Consider the following 22,324-nt stretch of genomic DNA (forward strand, 5'->3'; position numbering starts at 1 on the left):
ACTGTTCATTTATTTATTTTTATTTTTATTTATTTGTTTATTTTTTATTTCTTTGACATGGAGTCTTGCTCTGTCTCCCAGGCTGGAGTACAGTGTTGTGAGATCTCAGCTCACTGCAACCTCTACCTCCTGGGTTAAAGTGATCCTCCCATCTCAGCCTCCCAAGTAGCTGGGATTACAGGCATGCACCACCATGCCTGGCAAATTTTTGTATTTTTAGTGGAGGTGGGGTTTCACCATGTTGGCCAGGCTGGTCTTGAACTCCTGACCTCAAGTGATCCGTCCACCTCAGCTTCCTGAAGTTCTGGGATTACAGGGATGAACCACTGCAACTGGCCCAAAAGTCACTGTTTAGAAATGTCATTTGACCTGTCTGGATTTCAGTTTCTTGATTTGTAAAATTGAAGGATTAGTGAAGTCAACCTAAAGCATTTCTGTGTGCTATGGTTGGGATTACAATGACCCTAATATCTCGTTTCAAATGCAGAATTTTCAGGTCTCTTGACTTCTTGCTCCTCCTATTAGTTTCCTGCCATTAGTTTCCTCTCTTATATCCTTCATAGCTAAACTATTTCCTATGAGGTTTTTGTTTGTTTGTTGTTTTTGTTTGTTTTTTGGTTGATTTTTTAATCTATAAGTTGCCTATTTTCCTCCTAAACCACTTACACTTCTTTCATTCATTTAGTCCAAGCTTGTCCAACCTGCAGCCTGCAGGCCACATGCAGCCCAGGACAGCTTTGAATGTGGCCGAGTACAAATTTATAAACTTTCTTAAAACATTATTAGATTTTTTTTTTAGCTCACCGATTATTGTTAGTGTTGGTGTATTTTATGTGTGGCCCAAGACAATATATCTTCCAATGTGGCCCAGGGAAGCCAAAAGATTGGACACCCCTGATTTAGTCCATCAGTTGGATACTGATCTTACTACCTAGACTATATCACTCCAGCTCAAACTCCTTTTTTTTTCCCTCTATGATGATCTAACATAGATCATCTGTTTGGGGTTCATGATAGCTAGCATTTTTTTTTCTGTTCCTTTTTATTCCCTTTCTATTTATTCTTTTTATTACAACAAAGAGAACCTTTCTCTAGAAGATGTTACAAGATCTTTTGGGAAAGTTGTCCACTCCCCTGATGTTAATTAGTCCTAGATTAGTCACCTAACTTTTTTTTTTTTTTTTTTTTTGAGACGGAGTCTTGCTCTGTTGCCAGTCTGGAGTGCAGTGGCACCACCTCTCGGCTCACTGCAACCTCTGACTCCCTGGTTCAAGCGATTCTCCTGCCTCAGCCTCCCCGCTAGCTGGGATTATAGGTGCATGTCACCACGCCCAGCTAATTTTTGTATTTTTGGTAGACACAGGGTTTCACCATGTTGGTTGGGATGGTCTCGATCTCCTGACCTCGTGATCCACCCGCCTTGGCCCCCCAAAGTGCTGGGATTACAAGCGTGAGCCACCGTGCCCTAGTCACCTAACTTCTTGTCCGCTACCCGCCATACACTTTAAGTTCCCTTCCCTAGAAAGCTAACCCAAGGATTAGGCACTTAGAATGAGAAATCCACATCCTGAGAGTTCTGACATCTCTGGCCTCTCTTTGCTATCTTTATTCCATTCTATTCTCTTTATTCCACATTAGCATAAAACACCTTAAAAATTGCAGGTGTAAACTGTAATTTCCAAGGTTCATTATAATGCTAACATTCTACTTATATGTGGGAATGCTGGTGTGGTAGTACACATAAGGAATATATGTTGTAGTGTGCCATATTTCAATGTGTGAATCTCTCTATATGTTCTTACTGGAGTTCCTTATTCTTCTACTTGCTATTTGCTGTTCAAGTTCTTTGAGAAAACAATACAACAGGATGTTCCTTCCAACTGCATGATTTTTGTCACTGGACAGTCTATTCTAAGTCCCTGGTTCCTTTCTTACCCTTGTTAACTTGTCCCTGAGGAAACTGTGGTGAGGATTACAATTAATCCAAGAGTCCAAGTTACCTATGCTGAACCTGAGAGCTTTTTACCTCCCAGTGCTTCTTGAGTTTTGAGGAAGTCGTTTGGGTTAGCCATTCCTGTTTACTTGGAGTTCTTCCTTGACCCTTCTTGCTCTCTACAGCAGAAGATATTCCTTGAGAAAAACACCTAAGGTCCAAATATCCTCTTCTACTGGTTCTCCCAATTTAAAGCACTGTCACTTTTGCTACAAATCCACCTTGTTCTTGTCATGTCTGTACAAAGTAGGGTTTCTCTGTGTGTGTGTGGAGTGAGCGGGTAGAGGCAAAGGGGAAGGTGGGTATAGGAAGGGAACTTGAAGGGAATGTCTATTACCTCTAACACTAAAGAGTGAAGAATTCCACTCCTTTTTCCTAGTCTGTTCACTTCATTCACCATTATTGTCTCTATCTGGATTTCTCAGATAATTCTTTCCTCCTCCCTCTTCCTCCTCCTCCTCCATTTATCCCCACACTGAGAACAGTATGAACCCTAAGTCTGTATTATTCAAATCTCTCAGTTCTGGTTTTAGACTGACTGATTTAGCTCTCTCAACAGGACAATCATCTATCTCTCCTTGGTGTATGTGCTTGGCCATGTGATCAAGTCCTTGGGTGCCTTACCAATACTGGGAGGACAAGTGGTACACACGTGAGTAAAATCATGGAATCAACTAAACTACTTTTCTCAGACATTCGTTACAAATTATTTTCTATTTCTTACCAGAGATGTCTCTTTATTTTCAATCTACAGTTTACTACAAAACTGGTTAAGAAAAACAGTCTTATGACCAGTTGAACTCTTTCCTACTTTATCTGAGCTCATCTGTTTTTGGGACTTGTAGAATGCCTAGTTAGTATCCTCTTCATATGCTTGAAAATAATCAAAACCTTCATACCCTACATATTCCCTCACCTTTTTATTCATCCATGCATCTATACTTTACCAGGGTTAAAAAAAAACTCTATAATGTTTCCTTATAATTAATTGTAGAAGTCATACTCAAAGCTTTGAATATTTACATTTATGTGTAGTTCCATATATTTCAGTTGCTATTGATGTTTATGGGATCAGAGGCATTTGATAAATTCTGATGTCTGTCTATTCAGTCAGTAGAGAGGATTACAGCTGTTCACGAAGCAGTTTATATGTATTCATATTATAATGTGCCTGTGTGCCTGTGTACATGTATTTATCCTATGAGTTAGAAATTTTGTTTGTTTGTTTGTTTGTTTTTAGACAGAGTCTTGCTCTGTTGCCCAGGCTGGAGTGCAGTGGTGTGATTTCGGCTCACTGAAACCTTTGCCTCCTGGGTTCAAGTGATTCTCCCACCTCAGCCTCCCGAGTCGCTGGGATTACAGGCGGCTGCCACCACGCCCGGCTAATTTGTGTATTTTTCGTAGAGATGGGGTTTTACCATGTTGGCCAGGCTGGTCTTGAACTCCTGACCTCAGGTGATCCACCTGCCTCAGCTTCCCAAAGTGCTGGGATTATAGACGTAGCCTCTGCACCTGGCCTTGATATTTAATAAATATTACTTTCTTATTGGTGTCCCGTCAAAAATCTTTGACACTGTTGCTATTAATTATGATGAATTTGAACTTTTAAAAAAAATTTTGGTAAGAATATGTGAGATCAGGTCCTTAAAAGGTCTTTCTATTGAAGTACTCCTTTGACCAAAACAAGACTGGGAACCAGTGTGTTAGCTTTGGAGTTCCTTCAGTATCTGTTTCTATCGGATGCTCATAAGGGGTAAATGGAACTACCAGGGATGAAATCTTCCCACATAATGCATACTTTCTTGCAGAGGCCGAAGGATCATAAATAGGGTAATTGACCATGAATACCTCCTAGGAATAAAGGCAAATGGAAAGTACCCATGGGGTAGAAATGTGAAGGGGATCTTTGCCCTTGTACACATTTTTTCCCCTCTGCAGCTCTGTAGTCCATCTCTACAGGTGCATTTAGTATCAACATGGTTGGCATTCTCACCTCTCCATTTCAGAGTCCTATCATTGATCGGCCTGAGTCTAATAGCTTTGGGGACAGGAGGCATCAAACCCTGTGTGGCAGCTTTTGGTGGAGACCAGTTTGAAGAAAAACATGTAAGAATCCTGTTATTTTGTATTTTCAAGAATATAGAGCCAGCATTAATGGGGGTATCTGGCAGGTAGCCATTTGCCAAGATTGAAGTAATGTACTGGTCAGATCTTATCTGAGCAGTTGTATTCAATGCTGGATACTGGCCATTAATAGTGAGGAAAACTGAAACAGTTTCAAAGGAAAGAGACCAGGGTGGTAGATGAACTAAAAGGTATGTCTTATGAGGAAAGATTGAAGGAAATAGGGATAGTTAGCCTGGACAAGAATTGAGGAGAATACTATAGCTGCTTATAGATGCTGGAAGGATGTCAGTGATTAAACCTGAGACCAATGAGTGAAAGCCTCCAAGAAGCCAGTGTTTTGCTTGATGGGTGGAAAAACTTCAAACAATTGGAAGTAGTAAGTTTACTCTAACTTGAGGTATTTAGAAAGAAATGTGATAAGCACTTTGGCAATGGGAGGTGATGAGTGGTATAGAGATGATTTAAGCATCTTGTTTTGAGATTCCATGAAATGGGAAAGTGACAAATTGCAAGGAAACATAATGAATGTCTATAGATGAATTTCCCTGACTGATCATTCCCTCTCTTCCTAAATACTTTCCATTACCAGTGGTGAAAAATAAATGGGCATTTATGAGAAAGCAGTGACAAATAGGCAAGGAAATAGTCTATTTCTAGATCTGTCAACATTTCTGGCTTCCTCAGTTTTGCTTCCAGTTTTCAGTTTTGTCTGTCTTCATGTATCCATTCCCTCTTCTATAACTGTTTATCTTTTTTCCAGTTTCTCTTTTTCTCCCCCACTCCTTCTCTCTTTCTCTCTCTCCCCCCCCACCTCCCGCCACTCTCTCTCTCTCTCTTTCCTCTTCCCTCTTCCACCCTGACATAATGCCTATTATCTCCTTCTGCCTCTGCTATCCTGTCCTGTCTTCCAGTGTTTTTCTTACCTTTCAGACCATTTGGGTTATTTTATACTCTTTATCTGTCAAAGAGTCCATAGATCATAATTGCTTGCTGACTTTGGAGAAAGAACCAACTTTTGGCAAGTGGGATCCTGTGTATGATGAACTATACAAATTAGATAAGTGGAATAAGGTTTAAATTGAAACCAGGAGAGGAAACAAAACACACTGTAAATAGAAAATGGGGAAGGACTCGTTGTTCTAATATGGCAGGGAGAGATCTGGGGTGTCAGAATGAAGCATGTCGGTGTATAATGAACGAAACATCAGCAACTTTATTTGAAAGTTGTTTCATTTGGTAACTGCTCCACAAAGATATTTCAATTAGTAAGACAAATCTGCCTCCAGGTTTCCACTAGCCACTTCTAAGCCAGATGATTTCTTTTTAGACTCTCTGGCAAATCTCCGTTAAGCACCAGGTGAACTATCCTCTTTCATTAACAGTTGACTCCACTGTCCTATGTTCTGATACTATTCCTACCACACACTCCTACCACAAAATCTATTATTTAACTAAATCAGGCATTCACTTAGTTAATACAGTCAATAAACATTTATCGAGTCCCTAATATATGTCGGATGCTGTGCTAGGTGTTGGTGATTACAGAAATGAGTAAGATAAAATTTCTGCTCTAGAGAAACTCACAACATACTGAAAAAACAGACACTTACGGGAGGCAGAGGCAGGAGAATGGCTTGAGCCCGGGAGGCAGAGTTTGCAGTAAGCTGAGACTGCGCCACTGCATTCCAGCCTGGGCGGCAGAGTGAGACTCCATCTCAAAAAAAAAAAACAAAAAAACAAACAAACAAACAAAAAACAAACACAAACACACACACAAAATAAAAAACCCAGACATTTAATGCAAAGACACTGATATTAGAATAGCTATATACAGGACACGGTAGTGGCACTGAAGACAGGAAGATTATTTTTAACCTATGCAAAGGGAGGAAAAGAATGCTAAAGCTGATCTGGAGTTTGAAAGGTGAGTAAATGATTGGGGTCAGCCAGCAATGTTTTTAAATATCTATTAATAATATGAAATTCAGGTATTGTGGAGGCAATATCTGAATCTTTCTCTTTGTGTGTACCTTCAGCTCTGAATCTGAACGTGGAGTGGGGCTGGAGCTAGGGGACACATTGCACTGATGATTTATCCTGTTTGTTTCAGGCAGAGGAACGGACTAGATACTTCTCAGTCTTCTACCTGTCCATCAATGCAGGGAGCTTGATTTCTACATTTATCACACCCATGCTGAGAGGTTAGGATTTTTTTGAGGGGCCCTGTATAAGGCTTTGCTCTGGTCAGCCAAAAAGCTGTTCAAGGCTTTCTCCTGTCTATCATCTCCTTTTATAAGAGCTTGATAATCTGTGAAAATTTATTTTAGTCTTGATTTGTCTGGCCCAAAAGAAGAACTATGGATTAGGTGATGGGAGGAAAGAGGGTGGTTATGTCTATTCTACAAGCTCAGGTTTATTCAACAACCTGAGCTTGTAGAATAAAACATCAAATATTCAAGACTCAGAGTTACTTTCCTCCTCCCATCCCATTTTCTTTAGGAGATGTGCAATGTTTTGGAGAAGACTGCTATGCATTGGCTTTTGGAGTTCCAGGACTGCTCATGGTAATTGCACTTGGTAAGTGCAGTGAAGCAAAGGAAACTAATAATCATTGATACCTGACACATGTAAAGCATCATGTAGGCACTTTACACAAGCTGTTTCATTCAATCCTCACACCAGGCCTATTGGGTAACTGTTATTGTAAGGGTTTCCCCTCAATTTTGGAGGTAAATTCTGAATGAAGTCAGAAACTTTAAGAAAAAAGTGTCTAAGTTTGCATAACCAGTAAGATGCTTTCTGGGGAGCCTTAAAAAGTCCAAACTCTGGGCCAGTCAAGGACTTGGGCTTTTTTTTAGTATCTCGGGTCATTCTAATGTATAGTCAAGGTGGAGATCCACTGCTCTACACTACAATATATAGGGAAGCAAGGAAGATAATCCTCTTTCAAATTAGTTTACTTCATATTATACTTATTTATCTGGTAATTGGAAAAGATTTTAAATTCTCCAAGCCTTTTAAAACAGCTTCTAGGTTTAGCTATTTCTGCCCTGCTCTGTAGTGCCCCCAAAGGGTCTGCCCTTGAGTAAAGAGAATAAGAGGAGTTGGATAAATAGGTGAAAATTAATGCAACTTAAATCAAGTGGCATTCTCTTTATCCCTGAGAACCCAGTCCTAGAAGAGAAGAGGGATGTGGTGTTCCTTATTTTACATAGCCTAAGGGAAAACTTGGGCATGATTATTTCTAATCATTGACCTGGAAACCTGTTCTCCACTCTGAGCCTCAGGGTGACACCCCCTTGGAAGATATCCAGTGCAAACCCATAAAGAGCTCAACAGAGGAAAAACAGCCTACAGACTCAATGCTCAGTGTATTTTCTACCAGGGAGTTGATGGGAGGGCACTGATAGTAGTACTCAGAATTCCCAATGCCAAGGAAATTTATTATAGGTGAGCTGTGATAATATATTCTGTACTTCCTTCTGCATTCAAAGCCAAATATTTTCCCAAATATTTGCATGATAATAATATTTACATAACAGAGTAATTATGAAGATAAAACAGAGATGCTATAAATGAAATGTTTCATAAATTATGAAATGTTAAACAAGTGCTAGCTGTCATTATTAGTCAGCAGCTTCAGTTTTCTGGGTGCTAATCAATAACTCAATTCTCTGATCTTTTACTGTAATTAATTTCTTTTTTCTTTTTTTTTCTTTTTTGAGATGGAGTCTCGCTCTGTTGCCCAGGCTGGAGTGCAGTGGCATGATCTCGGCTCACTGCAAGCTCCACGTCCTGGGTTCACGCCATTCTCCTGCCTCAGCCTCCCGAGTAGCTGGGACTACAGGCGCCCACCACCATGCCTGGCTAATTTTTTGTATTTTTAGTAGAGACAGGGTTTCACCGTGTTAGCCAGGATGGTCTCGATCTCCTGACCTTGTGATCTGCCTGCCTCAGCCTCCCAAAGTGCTAGGATTACAGGTGTGAGCCACCACGCCCAGCCAATTAATTTATTTTTTCATTCACTCATTTTTTTAACCAACATTTAATGAACCTATTGTGTGCCATATTATGTGCTAGGTATTGGGATCACATTGGTGAATTAGATACCTAGAGCATTCATGTTCCCAAAGAACTTATATAGTTCAGTAGGGAAAGGAAGACAAACAAATAAAAGGAATTTACAATATGGTATGACCAGTATTTCCCAGATCAATATAGTGTGATCTAGGAAAGTACAGAGAGAGCTATGGGAATGCATAGAAGCAATGTTTAATTAAGACCTTGAGGGACCGGGCATAGTGGCTCACACCTGTAATCCCAGCACTTTGGGAGGCCGAGGCAGAAGGATTGTGTGAGCTCAGGAGTTTGAGACCATCCTGGACAACACAGCATGACTCCATCTATACAAACATTTAAAAATTAGCTGAGTATGATGGCGCACACCTATGATCCCAACTATTTGGGAGGCTGAGATGGGAGGATCGCTTGAGCCCAGAAGGTCAAGGCTGTGATGAGCCATGATTGAGCCACTGCACTTCAGCCTGGGCAACAGAGCAAGCCCCTGTCTCAAAAATAAATAAATGAGTAAGATAATAAATAAATAAATAATACTTTGGGGGTTGTAAGAAGTTTGCCTAAAGGAATGACATTTAAGGTGAGACCTAAGGGCCAAACAGCAATTAATCAATAAAGAAATTATAAGTGATGCAGAAAGAGGACACAGTAGCTGTAAGACAAGAGGCTGAGAAATAGCATGACATGTTTAAAGGTTTTAAAGGCATTCAGATTACCTAAAGCATAAAAAAGAATGATAAAGAGGAGAAACTGCCAGAAACCAGATAATGAAGGGCCTTTTAAACCAATAAGAAATTAGAACTTTATTGTGAGGGAGAGTGGGGAACTCTAAAAACATTTTAACAGAGGAATAATTGCTAGATTTTAATTTTTCAATGATGTTTCTATAATGTAGAGAAAGGATTGTGTTGGAGTGAGGCAAAGATAATATTTATTTTGATTACCGAATTTTTTGATACTTGCTTAAATTTAGTGCTTGAGATGAGTGCTTCACTCAGTTTACCCTAATCTGGCCCTGGTTGAATTAACAAACCTTAGAATGGTTAGATATGTTAAGTGAGGGAGAAGATAAGCCAAGGTTTAATGTAGTGTTCTGAACCTTGAAGAACTGGGTAGGTAGTGGGGTTATTAACTGAGATAGTGAGGAAAAGCCAGTTTGGGGCAATGTTGATAAATTTTGTTTTGAACATGTTGCATTTTATATGTTCTTGGAATATTTAATTGGAGTTACCAAACAGTTATTTGGAAATACAGGATTAGAGCTTAGAAGAAATGTTTGCACTATAGATATAGATCTGGAGTCATTAGTATATGGGTAGCAATAAACCATGAAATGAAGATAGATAACTAAAAGCTAGAAGAGTAAGGTTAAGAAAAAAAGTGGGGGGGGGGGGGAGGGATAGGTTCAAACTTCAAGAAACGCCAGGATTTAAAAGACAGGCAAAGAGGAAAAGCCCACAAATGAGACTAAGAAGGAATGGCCAAAGTGGTAATAGCGTTATCTTGGATACGAAGAGGATTTCAAGAAAAGATTCATTCAGAGTGATAAATGTTCCTGAGTGGGAGATTAAGATAAGGGTGACAGATGTCTATTAAATACAACAACAAGGAGGTCACTGATACGATTAGATCAGTTATGGTAAATGGTGGAGGCTGAAGACTGACTGGAGGAGACTGAGAAGTAAATGTTACAGGATTCCTTCAGTGCTGCTTTGTCAGCCAGAAATCTCTGTGGCCACTACCGCCTCTGTCTGGGCCTTGCTCTGGCACACTGGGCTCGCTCAGCCTGCGACTGGACTGGGCATGTAGCGAGCAGCTTCTGTGTTGGGTGCGGCATCTAGACAAGGGGAACACGGTGGCGCCCAAAAACTCGGAGATGCTAGCAATTGCAGAGTCCTAAGAGGTGTTATAGCTCCTGCTCAGGGAGTCCCGAGGTCTGAGCCCCCAGAAATGTTACAGCTGTTCACTCCTGTAGTTCAACGAGCAGGAGCATGTTACAACTCTCTCCTGTAGTCTAGCGAGCGGGAGCGTGTTACGGCTCTTTTATTCCCGCTGCCCATAGCTTGGCGAGCTTCCCAGGGGTGTCACAGCCCTTTCATTCCCACCACCCGCAGCTCAGCAAGTTCCGGGTTCTTGTCCCATGACGAAGAGGAATGGGGTGTGTGGACACCAGAGAGTGAGTAAAGCAGAGAAGAATTTTATTGAGTGGCAGAAGGAAAGCTCTGAGCTCCTAGAGGGGACCCGAAGTAGGTAGCCGTCTGTGAGGCTTAGTGTGGGTTTTTTATGGGTTTTGAATGGGGGAGTATATGCTGATTGGTCCATGGGTGGGTTTGGAAAAAGTACCACTTGATTGGTTAAAAGGCATCATCCAAAAGGAACCAATGGAGAGAGAGGATAAGACGGAGATAGAAGTTCTCACTCAGGTCATGGACTCTATCAGGAACCAGCAACTCGGTTTTCAGGCTTTAAACTGTCTTTGGCTTGAAGGTCAGGTTTCACTGGGACCCGTCCGTGTCTGCCTAGGAATTTATCTGTCTCTTGTCACTATCAGTAAGAAAGTGAAATAGTATTTATAGTTGGAAGGTGACATGGATTCAAGAGAGGATATTGAGCATGTGTGAATATTATTAGGAATAATCCAGTGGAGAAAGAGGTTGAAGATACAAGATAAAGACAGTATAATCAGTATGAAAACACATATGAGCAAATTAGCTGCGGATAGGAGGAGGAATATCACCTTCATCTACCTGGAGGGAGGACAGGATGAGTGTGGATACAAGAATTAATAGATCTGGTGGCAGGGAGTTGAAGGAGTTTCCATTTGAAGGTTTCCATTTTCTTTGTGAAGTAAGAGGCAACATCATCTACTAGAAGGAGTAGATAGTAGAGAAATTCAAGGTTTATACTCATCTTCTTTAGTTAAGTGTCTTTGACATGTAAGTATGACTTTAGTTGATTACATAAGTCTTCCTATTATCACTCCACTGTCACTATTGCAACCAGCATTCCTGTGGTGTCCAGCCTCTTTCTAGGATCATTCTTAGTTTCAGGAGCAGTTTATTCCCTACCCAAAATTTTCCTCTTGTCTAGGTATCTCTTTTTTTGTTTTTTATTTTTTATTTTTTTGGAGACAGAGTCTCACTGTGTCAGCAGGCTGGAGTGTGGTGGCGCAATCTCAGCTCACTGCAACCTCCGCCTCCGAGGTTCAAGTGATTCTCCTGCCTTAGCGCCTAAGTAGCTGGGACTACAGGTGCGCGCCACCACGCCCAGCTAATTTTTGTATTTTTAGCAGAGACGGGGTTTCACCATGTTGGCCAAGTTGGTCAGCTCGATCTCTCGACCTTGTAATCCATCCGCCTTAGACTTCCAAACTGCTAAGTTTACGGATGTGAGCCACCGCGCCCAGCCGTCTAGGTACTTTTTTATCTGCCCACTTGACTCTCAGGATTAGCATTCCTCCACTGAACTATTTTTTCTATCAACCATGAGAAGGGTATTATAGATAAAGGATGCTATTTGGAGAAGCTTTGGGGAAATTGAGAGGATGAATGAGAAAAAGTGGTAGAGTGAATCTGAATGAGACGAATGGAGATATTAAAAAGTGATGGGAGAGAAAAGTAAAGTGATTTGTGCATTCTGATGTGTAAGGATACTGGAAAATGCTACTGGTCACTGAGAAAATCATCTTTAGCAGAGGATCTACTAGAGGGGCATCACGCTGAAGCTGGGAAATCTGTTAAGGAGGAAAGTGCATCTGGGAGGGAACCAAGATGGAGTTTTTCTACTGATTTTAATTGAATGAAATTGAAAAAACCACTATTTTATAACTACAAAGGTAATACCAGCTCATTGTTAATTTGGAAAATAAAAGGAAAATTAAAGAAATGAAATTCCCTTACAATTAGCTGTGGATATGTGGTTAAAGGACAGAGATATGGGCTGAAAGAAACAGAATGAGCTCAAGAACAGAAATAGTATAGAACAGAAGTGTTTGTATAAATGATGAATAGTGTTTACAGCATAGGGTATCTCAAAAAGATAGATGAAATATAAAGTGGGAAACGGCAGGTTGAGGTGAACTCCTCTGAGGACAGGGACCTTGTTTTTTTCACCTGTGTTACCAGTAGTGTCTAGTACAGTATGTGGTGTAAGAATTAGTGAGTGAGATGCATTATAAGGATTAAATACATAAATTTTTGAGTCAGTCAAGCCTCAGGTCAAAAGTCCAGTTCTGGTATCTTCTAGCAGTGTAACCTTGTACAAGGTGCTTAATTTCCTTAATATTCCTTCATGTATAAAATAGAGATAGTGGTACATATTTTGTCAAGCTAAATCAATTAATGTATGTAAAATGCTTAACAAGTTACATGTGATAAACCTTCAAATAGATGGTAGGGATAACAATAACCGTTAGGATAACAATGAATTTGGGAAGGTCTTTCATGCCAGGAGTTTGGGTCAGGTAAGTATTAATAGATCCTGGAAAGAAACATTTGGCATCAGATTAAAGAAGGAAGAGACTAGGGAATGAGAAACTAGTTGGTGGCCATTTTAATAATCCAAAGTACAAGTTGTGAAGTCCTGAACAAGAGTGGTAGCAGTAGTAAAGTGAAAGAGGGGGCAAATAGGCAATACATTAAAGAAAGAGGACCAATAAAACTTGGTAACATTTCAGATATGGAGATGGAGAAAGAAGAGTAGGAAGTCAAAGATGACTTCCACTTCAGTGATTACATGAAAGTCTCAATAGATATCTCTCTTAACAACATACCATTTTGTCTTCTCTTGGCTCCTGCAATTTTGATAACTCCAAAAGTCAGGAAATGTAAGTCAGCTCCCTCTTTATGAGATTTGCCAGCCACTCCCACAGTTCAGCAGTCTGTCCTTAGCGCTGATATACTGAATGTGCTATTTAGGTTTGTGCAAAAGTTATTGTGGTTTTTGCCATTGAAAGTAATGGCAAAACTGCAATAACCTTTGCACCAACCTAATAAATGAGAAGCTAAGAACCTTGTTTGTGTATCAACTGCAGTTGTGTTTGCAATGGGAAGCAAAATATACAATAAACCACCCCCTGAAGGAAACATAGTGGCTCAAGTTTTCAAATGTATCTGGGTAAGTCCATAAATTGTTTTCTTGCCTTTTTCAATCAAAAGAAAGAGATGCTATGCTGAGAATATGGGCCTTCAAACGTGGGCATACATTTTTCTCAATGACCTCTGTTCTATTTTCATGTTTTTTAACAAGCTAAGATTAACCAGTCTTCTTCTTATGCCTCTACTTAACCATTAAGTTAAAAAAAGTAATCATCTTTTTAAGTTGGCAAAAATCTTCTGAAATGTAATTATATATAGACAGATAACATTTTTTCTTTTTTGTTGTTATTTTTTGTTTTGAATGGCAAGTTCTTTCTTAAAGTGATAGATAAAATTATATCAGAAATATTCTGAAATTCAGTGCCTGATTAGGTCAAAGAGTTGGAATAAGTCACTAAAAGTATGGTGTTTGAAGGAAGGTATAATAAGTTGGAAAAGGCAGAGGATGTTTTTCTCTTTGTCTCTCCCATGATGTCTATGCTCTGCCCTAGTTTGCTATGTCCAATCGTTTCAAGAACCGTTCTGGAGACATTCCAAAGCGACAGCACTGGCTAGACTGGGCAGCTGAGAAATATCCAGTAAGTTGGAAATGCAGAAACATCTTATGGCTTGATAGAGTCTTTCCTAATGTTCAAAATGATTCTATCCTACTGCATTCAACCTCCTCTCTACTGTTTTTTGGACACTTCTACTTTAAGCAAGAAAGCCATGTACAGAACTTCTAGCATTTCTGCCCATTCTTCCTCCTTTTCGCAGAAGCAGCTCATTATGGATGTAAAGGCACTGACCAGGGTACTATTCCTTTATATCCCATTGCCCATGTTCTGGGCTCTTTTGGATCAGCAGGTAAGAATAGTTCTTTTGGACATTACCGCTCCTTACAGCCACTTCCCTCTCACAGGAAAGGGATTTCTCATAACAGGATCTGTTTGCCCTAGGGTTCACGATGGACTTTGCAAGCCATCAGGATGAATAGGAATTTGGTGAGTAGAAGAGATTTTCCAGAGAAGTCTATTATTTTCTTCATCATCCATATTGGGGAAAAATTAATTTCTTTGTGATTTTGCCTGAAAACTAACAAGATCTTCAGAGAAGTGCTTTTAGCCTGAAGGTACCGTGTAGGCAAAGATAAAGAAAGCTAGTTTAGAAATAAAAACCAGAATCTTCTCTTTAGAAATCAGGAACATAAGGATGAGAAAGTTTCAATGTATACAAGGAAGTATTGAGAGGCTAGCAAATGATGTGATGCATAACCTGGGATAGTGATTTTCTTCTGTCTAAGCCTATCCCAGAGTACAGCAGGGACAGGTTTGAGTGGCACTACTACGCAATTGGTCTATCTCTTCAACAAGGATCACAGCAGGGGACCTGTGGGAAATGGAATATTTTGTATGTATGGATATGGAAAGAATGAGAAGGTTATACATATTATTTTCTCTTTTTCCAAACTCCATTCTTTAGCCCACTCAAATAAGGTACCATCTCTGCTCTCAATTGTTCTTTTCCTAGATTAGTGTATTATTTTTCTATCTTCTCAGTTTTCGAAAAGACAGAGTAGAATGATACCAGGGTCTTATTAGTCAGTCTATTTGGAGCCTGCAAAATATAATTTTACCTTTTCCCTTCCTCTGGCTGTCTCTTATTTACCATGGTGGTCTTCTTGTTGACCCTCTGGAGAACAACTTCGGAAACACTATGTGTCAGGGAGAGTCTTCACCCTAACCATGATGTCTTGCCCTTCATATTATTACAACCTAGAACTGCAGTTGCTGAGATCAATAAAAATGCACTGACTCTATTCTCTTTCAAGTTAAGGAAAGCATAATACATAGAAAATAATTTCTCCCTTAGGCCCATCTGCCTGGCAAACATAGCCAGAAGCTTTCCCGAGTCTGTTCCCATCCCCCAAATAATCTTAACAGCAAAATAGTGGCCCTGAACTAAAGATCTGATGAATTTTCTCTCATATGTTTCTCACTTGCTAACTAGCAAAATTATTGATCTAGGCCAACATTTTTTTTTCTTTTCTTCAGACATCATCTAAATTAATTTGTTAAAATGTTTCAGGGGTTTTTTGTGCTTCAGCCGGACCAGATGCAGGTATGTGACTCTTCTATAGCCATGGGGACTTATTTGTTTCCTTATCTATGCCTCCACCTGCAGTATTACGATTAACAACCATAATTTGATGCTTTTCTCCTTGTACACTGATAAGGGCCAAGCTTCGACATGAAAACATTCTCTTTAAGCCCCACCCTTCTCCTTCACATCCCCTGTTAAGTACTTAACTTGCCACAGGTTAAGTATAAGCATTGGATTTTTTTCCAAGTCAAGATAGTATAATCAAAATCTTGTAAAAGAAATTGTAAGGCTTATTTTGTGAGCAATGAAGTCATGAGAGGAAAGAGCTCACAATAAGACTGGCAGAAAGACAGGCTCAGAGTGAAACTTGTCCCTTGGGATATTTGAAAGCTAAAATGCTATGCAAGGGAAATAGGGTCTTGGGTGTAAATGGACTGAGGAATGTGGAGTCATTCTGTACTTACAATGACAAAAGTGTGTGTAGATGTGAGACAGAGTGTAAACAAGCAAATGAGTGCAGTGCTCACACTCATGATAGGAGAATATTTGTAGCTAATCCTTTTTATCATGGTGTTACAGGTTCTAAATCCCCTTCTGGTTCTTATCTTCATCCCGTTGTTTGACTTTGTCATTTATCGTCTGGTCTCCAAGTGTGGAATTAACTTCTCGTAAGTGTTCACTATGTCTGTATGGATTACTCTAAATTGACTCAGTCTTTGCCCAGTTTGATAAAGATTCAATGTCAGTATTTTTCTTAGTGAGGATTGGTTTTAGTTTATCATCTATCTGCTTCTATTTTTCCATGTTAGACTAACTGCCTATTGACCCTGAAAAATGGGAATTAGATATAATTAATGAGAGTCAAAGCCATTACTGTGGACTTAACTGTGTAATGGTGGAGGGGCAGGTCTAGGTTTCATGCCAAACCAAAAATATGTGAAATTTAGCTCCTAAACCAACTTTCTTCTTTGTTCTTGAATGTTGTCTCTTCAAAGAAACCCAAGGCCTTTGATGACTACTAATCCCTTTAAATCTCCTGTTGTCCCTACAAAACAAATGGGGAACCTAGTAGGACTGGGGACTGAATTATTCCCAATTACTGCCTGAAATTTTTTCTAAATAGAAGGATTAGTCTTTTTTAGAGTTTGGCAAAAGAAAGTTTCAAGCCTTCTTTCATTCTTGATTTAATAGCAATTTCATTTTGATGACCACTTTACCAGATGAAAATGGCCCTTTGTCATTTGTTCATTGAGCAGATGTTGGGAAGTTTAGGACCAAGTGTCATGAAAATATAAATCAAGCAAAAAAAAACAAAAAACATTTCCCTCAAACAGTTTATTACTTAGTAAAGGGGCTAGAGTATATATATATATATATATATAAAATACAACTACTACACAGGTAAAATAAGTGTCCTAAGAAGGGAAGATCAAGTGCCAAGGAGATGTAGAAAAGAAAAAGTCCCTCCCCTGCCAAAGCCAACAGATTTCTGCAGAGGAATGTGAGGTAAAGCATGTACAGCACTTGGCATATGGTATTTGTTCAATAAACCTGATTGTATTGCCATTATTTTTGGTGTTATGACATAGTGAATAGAAAAACCATCATAAGCAAAGATGGAGGTGGGTAAATGTGGTGTATCACAGAGAAGAGCAGTTCAATGTGACTCAAGAACAAGAAGAAAGAAGAATGTATGAAGGGAAGTTCTAGGAAATCCCTTGAAAAGTAATTGGTCATGGAAACATGGATTTAAAAAAGGAAAGTAATTGGGATCAAATCAGGAAAAGTCTTTGATGCAGTTTGAATATTTGTACCCACTCAAATCTCATGTTGAAATGTAATCCCCAATGTTGGATGTTGGAGGTGGGGTCTGGTGGGAGGTAGTCGGATCATGGGGATGAATTCCTCATGAATGGTTTAGTGCTATCCCGTTGGTGCTGTCCTTATGATAGTGAGTTCTAGTGGGATCTGACCATTTAAAAGCATGTAGTATCTCCCTACCCTTCACTTGCTCCTGCTTTCACCATGTGACATGCCTGTTTCCCCAGAGGGTACAAGCCATAAACCTTGGTGGCTTCTACATGGTGTTAAGCCTGCAGGCATACAGAGTGCAAGAATGAAGAATGCTTGGCACCTTTCACCTAGATTTCAGAGGCTGTATGAGAAAGTGTGGGTGTTCATGCAGAAACCGGCTGCAGGGGTGGAGCCCCCAGAGAGTACCTCTACTAGGGCAGTGTGGAGGTAAAATGTGGGGTTGGAGCTCCCACACAGAGTCCCCACAAGGACACTGCCTAGTGCAGCTGTGAGAAGGGGGCCACCATCCTCCAGACCCCAGAATGATAGACCCACTGGCAGCTTGCACCCTGGGCCTGGAAAACCACAGGCACTCAACAACCTGTGAAAGCAGCCACAGGGGCTGAACTCTGCAAAGCCACAAGGGTGGAGCTATCCAAGTCCTTGGGAGCCCACCCCTTGTATTGGTGTGCCCTGAATGTGGGACATGGAGTCAAAGGAGATTATTCTGGAACTTTAAGATTTAATAACTGCCCTGCTGTGTTTCAGACTTGCCTGGGGCCTGTAACCCATTTGTTTTGGCCAGTTTCTCCCTTTTGGAATGGGAATGTTTACGCAGTATCTATACCCCCATTTTATTTGGGGAGTCAATAAGTTGTTTTGATTTTATAGGCTCATGGGTGGAAGGGACTTGCCTTATTTCAAATGAGACTTTGGACTTGGAACTTTTGATTGAGTTTGTGCTGGAATGAGTTAAAATTTGGGGAACTACTGGGAAGATATAATTGTATTTTGCAATGTGAGAAGGACATGAGATTTTTGGGGGGCTAGAGATGGAATGATATGGTTTGAATATTTGTCCCTGCCAAAATCTCATGTTGAAATGTAATTCCCAGTGATTAAGGTGGGGCCTGGTGGGACATGACTGGATCATGGGAGTGAATTCTCATGAAGGGTTTAGCACCATTCTGTGGTGCTATCTTCATGATAGTGAATGAGTTCTCACAAGATCTGGTCATTTAAAAGTGTGTGGCACCTCCCATCTCCTCGCTTGCTTCTGCTTTCACCATGTGACATGCCTATTCCACCTTTGGCTTCTCCCATGATTGAAAGCTCCTCGAGGCTTCACCAGAAGCTGGAAGATGCCAGCACTGTGCTTCCTGTAAAGCTACAGAACCATAAGCCAATTAAACTTCTTTTCTTTATAAATTACCCAGTCTCAGGTATTTCTTTATAGCAATGCAAGAACAGTCTAATGCAGTCTTTAATAATAGGCTACAGAGTTTGGATTTCATCCTTTAGAGTCTAAAGTTTAGATATAATTGTTTCTCCTTTCCACCACAGATCACTTAGGAAAATGGCTGTTGGTATGATCCTAGCGTGCCTGGCATTTGCAGTTGCGGCAGCTGTAGAGATAAAAATAAATGTGAGTTCAGTAATTCTTAAGCTCTATGAGGGCAGGATCATATCTTTCTTCTTTGCTCTTTTGACTTGTTCAATCATGATTCCCTGGGACCTAGCACAGTACCTGTTTTATAAGAGGTGCATCATAAGTATTTGTGATAAATAAGTAGATACAGGGGTAAAACAGCAATGCAAAATGAGGCCCACCTCCCACCTGAGTGACTCAGAATGTATTTTCAGGGAATTCTCAAACACTAATATCCAAGATAGCCCTCTCCTTAGAGAACACAGGCTTATGTGATGCCTTTCTAGATACTCAAGTAAAAACCTTTTGGCAGATTGAATAGCCACTATTACGGATGAGGCCACAGCTGAGTCAAAAAGCATTGAGTTTGTAAGCTGGCATTGGTACTTGCTACAATGAGCTGATGTTTCCCTCTCCAAGCTGCCTTTAGAGTTTTCTAAGCCAAATATTTTTCAGAGGGAGAAAACTATGTCTACTTGGCTAGTGGACTAGGCTGTCAGAAACAACTGAGATATGTGTTGCCATTGTGTCTGAAGGATTATTTGTTGGTGATTCTGACATGTGTTCTTTGCTCTAAGGAAATGGCCCCAGCCCAGTCAGGTCCCCAGGAGGTTTTCCTACAAGTCTTGAATCTGGCAGATGATGAGGTGAAGGTGACAGTGGTGGGAAATGAAAACAATTCTCTGTTGATAGAGTCCATCAAATCCTTTCAGGTGAGGTGTGTACCTGAATGAATTAGAAACTCTGTATGCTATATTGATCTTGATTTTTCCTTAACATTAATTGTATCATAAGCATCTTCCCATGTCTTTAGATAATCTTTGAGCACATGATTTTAATGGGCATATAATATTCCATTCTATAGATATACCATAGTTTATTTAGACATTTCCACATAGGTATTCAGTTTTTATTATTATACATAATCCTACAATGAACATTCTTATTCATAAATATTTATGCATGCCTCTGATTATTTCTTAGGGTAGATTCCAAGAAATAAAATGGCTAGGTTAAAGAAAGGAATTACTAGGTTGAAAGTGTCTGATGAGGTCACCTACCCTGAGATGCTACATCGTGATGTTCAATATGGAGTAGAAGGTGTACGTGACCTTCATTTTATATTCTTCATTTTACAGAAAACGCCACACTATTCCAAACTGCACCTGAAAACAAAAAGCCAGGATTTTCACTTCCACCTGAAATATCACAATTTGTCTCTCTACACTGAGCATTCTGTGCAGGAGAAGAACTGGTACAGTCTTGTCATTCGTGAAGATGGGAACAGTATCTCCAGCATGATGGTAATTTGAGGAATTGCCTGTGTTTTCAGTTGTCATCTCAAAGTAATATGACTGTCTCATCAACATCTTACCAAGGATCTGCCTGATGATCAAATTTTCTGAGTATAGGTCTTATTTCATCAGCTGTTACTGATTTTTACTTTCCTCTGTTGTAGGTAAAGGATACAGAAAGCAAAACAACCAATGGGATGACAACCGTGAGGTTTGAATGTCAATGAGATTCCAGGCCACTCTGTTTTCTTGAATCTTGGATCTCTTCTAATCTTTGGGGCTGCATTCTACTTGTTCTGAACAGGAATTCCCTCTCGTAGAATGCCAGGGGCACTGGTGTCAAAAGGCATTTTCTAGGACAATGAGAGGCAGATAGGCTTCTTTTCTCATGTGGGATTCGAAGATGACTCTATCTGTGTATGCCCCCTGTACTCTGGGGCATAAATCCTTTCCGCTGAATTTTATCTATTTATCTTGCTCTCAGGAAAATAACTGAGTACTTTTCTCTCTGTGATCGCCAGAGAGAAATTTGGAAGTGAGAAAATAATCCTCCCTTCATTTTTGATAGTTGAATATATATCTTTTAAAGTATAGTTTTTATTATAAGCCTGTAGAGGCATCATGGTATAGCACACATTTGGAGTCAAAAGACTTAGTTTTGAATCCAGATAAGGCTGAAGGGTCTTGTCAAATGGTGAGGGACAGTTACAGAGATGGAATACCCAAGAGGACATGTGTTCTCTGTGGCTGGTATTAGATATGAAATGGACAGATACACAGGTCTATGGCCACCAAGGTCAAGTGGTTGCTGTTGAGAATAGCATTTTAGTGGAGAACTTTTAGTGAAAAGTCTGGATTTCACTGAAGGTTGGGACAGTCATAATAACTTGCTTTTGAATATGCTTCAAAAAAAGTAAACAGCTCAAAATAAGACAATGTGAGGTCAGAGAGCCATGGGCCCCCAGAAGGGGCATTTTCTAGGTCAGTGTAGAATGATCTAAAGTCTAGGAATCAACATTCAGGACTCTAGAGGGAAATGTCCTTCTTATTCCTGGGGCCAGAGACCAAATCAAAAGCTATCAAAACAGAAATGTACCAAAACCCATCCTGAGAGGACAATCTAGGTGCCAGGTTCAGAAAAATAGAAAGATGGTCTTGGAAGGGTCCAAAGTTTCTGCAGACTCCAAAACAATTATAATAACCTACTCTGGGCTGGGAGTCTGAGTTTTGCATAGGTCACATTGGACTTCATTTATAAGAGGATAAGATATCAGTTTTATGTAAATACTATCATATCTTTATATATGCATAATTATCTTATTTTTCTTAGTAAAGTCTCAGTTGATAGATTCCACCATTATAAGGGAAATAAATTAGATGCACCTAAGCTGGATTAGTGAGGAAACTCAGATTTCCATGAATGATCATGATAGTGTCCGTCTAGCTAGAGGTCTGGTGAGGATGTGACAGATAAAAGTTCAAGAAAAAGAAAGTTAGGGACAGCTAAGACTATGGATTACTTTTTACGTGTGGGTTCATTCGTCTAGTTAACAATATACATTAGGTACCTTTTATGTGCCAGCCACTATCCTAGGCACTTGGGCACTGGGGATATAGTTATACCCAAAACATAAAAGGCCCCTACCCTCTTTTATCAGGTGTTCCTGTTTGTTTGATATGTAAATAATATCTCTACCCTCAGGTTTGTTAACACTTTGCATAAAGATGTCAACATCTCCCTGAGTACAGATACCTCTCTCAATGTTGGTGAAGACTATGGTGTGTCTGCTTATAGAACTGTGCAAAGAGGAGAGTAAGTGCATTGCCCCTGTGGACATTTTACTTTTGTCAATAATTGTTTTTTAAGTGCTATCTTTGTATATACGTGGGGAACTTAGGTGCATGTGGTCTAATTTTGAATATAGACACACTACTGATCTTTTCCAACTCTTGCTTCCTTCCCTCAGTCTCACTTTTTTTCTGCACAGATATGTTGAGATCACAATTGCCGTGAAGACCACACTATATAGTTAACACAGCCCATCTCTGTATAGTTAACACAGTCCGTCTCTGTGAGTTTCTCAAAGTTTATTATTGGTTTCCATTTCTACTAAAGAAGGTACTTTGGTACCTTACACTGGCACTTCATTACTTAGAGCTTATCTTCTCAGGTTCACTGTTATAGCCTGTTCTACTAAGTCATAAGATTTGC

General features: G+C 39.9%; 1 protein-coding gene across 3 annotated transcripts in view; it reads left to right on the plus strand.

Annotated features, from left to right (window-relative positions):
• The window catches only part of SLC15A2 (solute carrier family 15 member 2), a 53,345-nt gene that overhangs the window by 17,469 nt on the left and 13,552 nt on the right, over positions 1-22,324 (plus strand). For 2 of the 3 annotated variants that reach the window (XM_055110343.2, XM_003825181.5), the window contains exons 4-18: positions 2,553-2,645; positions 4,000-4,099; positions 6,231-6,321; positions 6,620-6,697; positions 13,230-13,312; positions 13,785-13,871; positions 14,050-14,139; positions 14,232-14,276; positions 15,361-15,393; positions 15,955-16,043; positions 18,733-18,814; positions 19,396-19,530; positions 19,957-20,121; positions 20,277-20,323; positions 21,815-21,925. In XM_055110343.2, the coding sequence (XP_054966318.1) occupies positions 2,553-2,645; positions 4,000-4,099; positions 6,231-6,321; positions 6,620-6,697; positions 13,230-13,312; positions 13,785-13,871; positions 14,050-14,139; positions 14,232-14,276; positions 15,361-15,393; positions 15,955-16,043; positions 18,733-18,814; positions 19,396-19,530; positions 19,957-20,121; positions 20,277-20,323; positions 21,815-21,925 (1,329 nt within the window). The remainder of the gene's footprint in view (positions 1-2,552; positions 2,646-3,999; positions 4,100-6,230; positions 6,322-6,619; positions 6,698-13,229; positions 13,313-13,784; positions 13,872-14,049; positions 14,140-14,231; positions 14,277-15,360; positions 15,394-15,954; positions 16,044-18,732; positions 18,815-19,395; positions 19,531-19,956; positions 20,122-20,276; positions 20,324-21,814; positions 21,926-22,324) is intronic. The other variant, XM_034957174.3, reaches the window with a different exon arrangement.

The sequence above is a fragment of the Pan paniscus genome, chromosome 2 (assembly GCF_029289425.2).
Source record: "Pan paniscus chromosome 2, NHGRI_mPanPan1-v2.0_pri, whole genome shotgun sequence".
Lineage (NCBI taxonomy): Eukaryota > Metazoa > Chordata > Mammalia > Primates > Hominidae > Pan > Pan paniscus.